The sequence below is a fragment of the Bison bison genome, unplaced genomic scaffold, assembly GCF_000754665.1.
Source record: "Bison bison bison isolate TAMUID 2011002044 unplaced genomic scaffold, Bison_UMD1.0 scf7180017864078, whole genome shotgun sequence".
NCBI classification, from domain to species: Eukaryota; Metazoa; Chordata; class Mammalia; order Artiodactyla; family Bovidae; genus Bison; species Bison bison.
The window spans coordinates 151,906-156,698 of NW_011494650.1; the positions used below are offsets into that span (position 1 = coordinate 151,906).

At 57.8% G+C, this 4,793-nt stretch overlaps 1 protein-coding gene across 1 annotated transcript; it reads right to left on the reverse strand.

The window, feature by feature from the left end:
- Positions 1-1,527: 1,527 nt before the first annotated feature.
- Positions 1,528-4,187, reverse strand: RPL8 (ribosomal protein L8). The gene is made up of 6 exons (XM_010837556.1): positions 4,101-4,187; positions 3,730-3,876; positions 3,506-3,647; positions 3,071-3,289; positions 1,950-2,065; positions 1,528-1,721 (listed from the first exon to the last, which is right to left on the reverse strand). Exons 2-6 carry the CDS (start codon positions 3,865-3,867, stop codon positions 1,563-1,565), a joined length of 774 nt encoding a protein of 257 aa, XP_010835858.1. The 5' UTR covers positions 3,868-3,876; positions 4,101-4,187; the 3' UTR covers positions 1,528-1,562.
- Between the last annotated feature and the right edge of the window lie 606 nt (positions 4,188-4,793).

Consider the following 4,793-nt stretch of genomic DNA (forward strand, 5'->3'; position numbering starts at 1 on the left):
TGATGCTGGGAAAGTTGAGGGCAGGAGAAGGGGACAACAGAGGATGAGATGGCTGGATGGCATCACCGACTTGATGGACATGGGTTTGGGTGGACTCTGGGAGTTGGTAATGGACAGGGAGGCCTGGTGTGCTGCAGTTCGTGGGGTCACAAAGAGTCAGACATGACTGAGCGACTGAACTGAAAGGCAGAAAAGTACACCCTTCTTCAGGGCCATGTGATCACTCAGAAAATGAAAATGCTTCCCTGGTGGCCTAAACAGTAAAGAATCTGCCTGCAAAGCAGGTTTCATCCCTGGGTTGGGAAGATCCCCTGGAGAAGGGAATGGCAACCCACTCCCATATTCTTGCCTGGAAAAGCCTATGGACAGAGGAGCCTGGGGGGCTACAGTCCATGGGGTCATGAAGATTCACACATGAATGAGCGACTAACACACACATACTGGTCAGAATAGCCCTTGTTTTAAACCTCTGCCCCCAGCACCAATGCCTGTAAATGGGGCCTTAATGCTCTTGGAGCAAACCCTCCCTGTTGCCAGCCCCCTGGACAAAGCCCCAGGCTTTACCCAGTAAAGCAAGTTATGTCCTGGCAAACATGCGCAGTGCCCTTTTCTCCAGGAAGAAGCTTACAGTCCTCTCGTGACAGAGGTGTCAGCAACAAAGGGTCACTGTCTGGGTGTGGGTGGCTGAGGGCAGGTGGGGCCCCAGAAAGGCAAGACCAACACTGAAGTTCACACTAGCAGAGGCATGGACCATGAGAACACGGAGCCACCTGGAACCAGTGGCACCGTTACCGAGGGGCCCTGCCGCACAGCATCCCAAGACAGCCAAGATGACCAGCTGCTGTGTGCCACTTAGGAAGGTGGCTGCCAGTGCCCTCCACCCAGGCTACTGAGGGGATCCTTCCTCAGCCAGCCACCCACCACCCACCCTTACTGTACCCTTACCATTACCTTACCCGTCTGCTTACCAGTCCCTCCTGTGGTCAGTTACCCACAGTGGCTTGCAGCTCTTGCTTTCACACCAGCTCACAAGCAGATCCACCGGGGGCAGGGCACTCTAGCTGGCCTGTGGAAGCACGTGGTCCTGTCACTTATGGGCCCCCAACCCACATTGGTGCCCAAGCCAGCATGGCCCTATCAGCTTTGACCAGTCTATCATTTAAGTTCCAGACAAGGTGCAGGTGAGCTATGACAAAAAAGGAAGCCCGTCTGGTCCTTCCACTGCAGGACAGAACACCCTGGCCCTCAGCCTGTGGCACCACGGGCACCACTCACACCCAGTAGCACCCAGACCCTCAAGACAAGTTGAAGGTAATAAACAGGAGACATGGAGGTTACATTCCTTGCGAGTGGGATTCTCTGCTGTATGTGTTGGGGGCGGGGGGAGGGGGTGGGTGCGTTTTACAAGAGCCAAGGTGTGAAGCACCCCAGCAGCCTCACCCCCCAGAGCCTCCACTGTTCCCTGGTGCACAGGGCACTCCTCGGAGAGGGGACCCTTCCCTCTGAAACCAGAAACACACAGCTCAGTTGTGAAAAGAAACAAGCTTTATTGAGCCACAGCCCTAGTTCTCCTTCTCCTGCACAGTCTTGGTTCCCCGGAGACGGCCTGTCCGGCGGGCAGCAATGAGACCCACTTTCCGGCCAGCAGGGGCGTCTCTGCGAATAGTAGAGGGTTTGCCGATGTGCTGGTGGTTGCCACCTCCGAAGGGATGCTCGACAGGCTGCAGGAAGAAGGAGGTGATGGTGAGGTGGGGCTGACCCTCATCTACCTCAGGAGGGCTTGGGAACCGGCAGATTCAACCCGGCCTGTGCTTACAAACTGTCAGCTACCTCAAACCACAGATCTCCCACCATCAAGAGGAGACACTCCAGGAAGGAACTTGTCCACCCAGTCTCACAGGCCTCATACACTGAATACTGACCCCACTGTCCACTTCTGGGCTACTTACGTTCATGGCCACACCCCGCACCCGTGGCCAGCAGTTCCTCTTTGCCTTATACTTGTGGTAGGCACGGCCGGCCTTCAGAATGGGCTTGTCAATGCGGCCACCTCCAGCCACCACACCTGTTGGAGACCAGGAGACTCAGGGAGATGTATCACCCACCCCACCCAGCGCTGGGGGACACTCCCCTCAGGCAGAGCATCCCCTGGTGTGTCCTTGCCAGTGCCCCACCACCATGTGTCGTTCAGGATCACATGATCCCAGGAGCCTCAAAAATGCCTGGAAACCATCACCAAGCAGTAAATCCTGCAACAGCCTGTCAGCTAGGGCTTCCCCAGTGGCTCAGACAGTAAAGAATCTGTCTGCAATGCAGTATACCCAAGTTCAATCCCTGGGTTGGGAAGAAGCCCTGGAAAAGGGAATGGCAACCCACTCCAGTATTCTTGCCTGGAGAATTCCATGGACAGAGGAAATCCTATGGGATTGCAAAGAGTCAGACACGACTAAGCGACTAACACACACAGCCTGTTGGCTGATAGTTTCTTCAGCTACAGGGTAGCTAAACCAGGGCTTTACTCACATCGTCTGGAATGCCCACCTTGAGCCACAGCTTTTCAGAAGCCCTCCCCTTTGCAGGGTCTGGCACTAGGCTCCTCCCCACCCCAAAGAGGACAGCTGACCTGGCCCACCACTTCTCTGCCATTGTTCTGCTTATTCTGTGAGCACACCCTCAAGAGTCTCCCCCAAGCAGGACTGGATTTGCCACACGGATTCAAAGACGTTGTCAAACAGCCAACAAACTTGAGTACATGCATTTCAACACACTTTGTGGCTTTAACTAGGTGGCCCACAAAAGCAAAGATCACCTAAATCCAGGTTATCCCAGAGTGCAACTAAGCCTGCCTTTACTTTAAGTCCAGCATGTTGAACCTACTCTCATTCAACACCCAACCAGGAGTTAAACAGGCACTACTTGCACTCACTTAACAAGTATCCCGAATTAGACCACATATTGTGCTCAAGCTTAAAAAGCTCCCTGAGTGAAGCAGACAGCTGGGTTCCTGGCCCGTCTGGCTGCGGGCTGTCCACAGGAGACCCACAGCATACAACCGCTGCCTTCCACTCACCGACCACAGCTCTGTTGGCAGAGGAGATGACCTTTTTGGAGCCCGAAGGCAGCTTCACTCGCGTCTTCTTTGTCTCAGGGTTGTGGGAGATGACTGTGGCATAGTTTCCAGAGGCTCTTGCCAGCTTGCCTCGGTCACCAGGCTTCTCCTCCAGACAACACACGATGGTGCCCTCAGGCATGGTGCCCACCGGGAGCACGTTGCCGATGTTGAGCTGGGCTGCAAGAGAAAGGTGGTATGTCCTCACCACTGCTTGCCAAAACCAAGGCCAGCCTCCTCCCACAGCTCTCTGAGCACTCACCGGGACGCCTGGCCAAGCAGGTGTCCCCAAGTGAAGACTGCAGCCTTAACGTTCCTGCCTGGACCCAAGCTGTAAACCGCCAGGCCCCGCAAGTCCCTCCCCATCAAGACCTTTCACCTCGGCGCGGAGCTCACCCTTCTTGCCACAGTACACAAACTGGCCGGTGTGGATGCCCTCAGCAGCGATGAACAGCTCTGTCCGCTTCTTAAAACGGTACGGATCCCGGAAAACCACTTTGGCAAGGGGCGCTCCGCGGCCCGGGTCGTGGATGATGTCCTGCGGGTCGAGGCAGCGTGAGCGGCTTGGGGGTCCCGCTGGGCGCCCCGCGCCCCAACCCGTCCCGGCCCACGCCCCGAACCTTCACGATGCCCTTGATATATCCGTGTCGCTCGGCGAAATCCACGGCGCGTAGGCGCGCGGCGCCTTTTCTGTGCTTCACATGTGCGCGGAACACGGAGCCGGCGCCCTTCCTCTGCCCACGAATCACGCGGCCCATGGCGGCGACCTGAAGGAAGCTCACAGTCAGCAGCCGTTCGGCCCTGGCATCCCCACCACCGGGCTTCAGGGGCCCCGCTCCCTTGGCTCCTCCTCCCGCCCTCAGGATCCTCCGTGTCCCCAGCCCCAGCCGTACGCCCCCGGCGCTTTTTCCAGAGTCAGCTAGGGTCCCTAGCGGAGCCTAGAACGACGGGGGGGCGCCGGATGGCTCCGGATAGCACCAACACGTCCTACCTGGTGCAGAGCGCGGCCCAAAGAGGGGACACGGCCCTACAGAGCCACCTTATCTTCCGGGGTGGGGCCGAGAGCCCGTAACCTTCCGGCCAAGGGCCGCCGCCGCCGCAATGCACACCGGGACTTGTAGTTCTATGGAGGTCGCCCGTAGCTCCTCCCGCGCTCCCGGCCTTCTACGCAAGCGCACTGAGTTAGACCGGCCGGCGCTGCACTTAAGACCCGGCGCGGGTCTAGCGGCGAGGCTGCTCTCTAGCAGAGGGGCCGCGGATTGGGTGGGCAAGGCTACCCGGCAGGGAGTCTCCAGCAAGATACATCTTTCTTTCTTTCGGAGAGGGGTCTCCTGGAGAAGTGGGAGGAGTCTTTCCAGAGAAGGTCCCTGGAGTTAGCAAAAGAGGAGGTGGAACCCCTGAATGATAACAGAGTAGGCGCAGACGGGGAGAGTTTAGTGATCAAGACCCTGGGTGTGCAGATTAGGCCTGAAGGGGGAGACCCGGCGAGGTAGGGAGAGAGGGAGGGCAGGGGTCTCACGGAGCAGAGGAGCTTGTGCTCGGGACTCCGGGGTGATGTTTTTGCTCCAGTGTGGCCTCGCAGGGGTGGATGCCAGGGAGACATCGGAAGATGACAGGAGCGGGAAGGAAGTGGCCATGTGGCCACGTTCTGAAGCCACGAGGGAGCAGAGGGGACTGTGCATGA

What these genes read in the sequence shown, in the direction of transcription:
- RPL8 (XM_010837556.1), bottom strand. Translation starts at nt 3,867, where the DNA reads ATGGGCCGCGTGATTCGTGGGCAGAGGAAGGGCGCCGGCTCCGTGTTC. An exon ending in ATATCAAGGGCATCGTGAAG is followed by an intron (nt 3,648 to 3,729) that starts GTTCGGGGCGTG and finishes CTCGACCCGCAG; the next exon opens with GACATCATCCACGACCCGGG. An exon ending in TGTGTACTGTGGCAAGAAGG is followed by an intron (nt 3,290 to 3,505) that starts GTGAGCTCCGCG and finishes TTTCTCTTGCAG; the next exon opens with CCCAGCTCAACATCGGCAAC.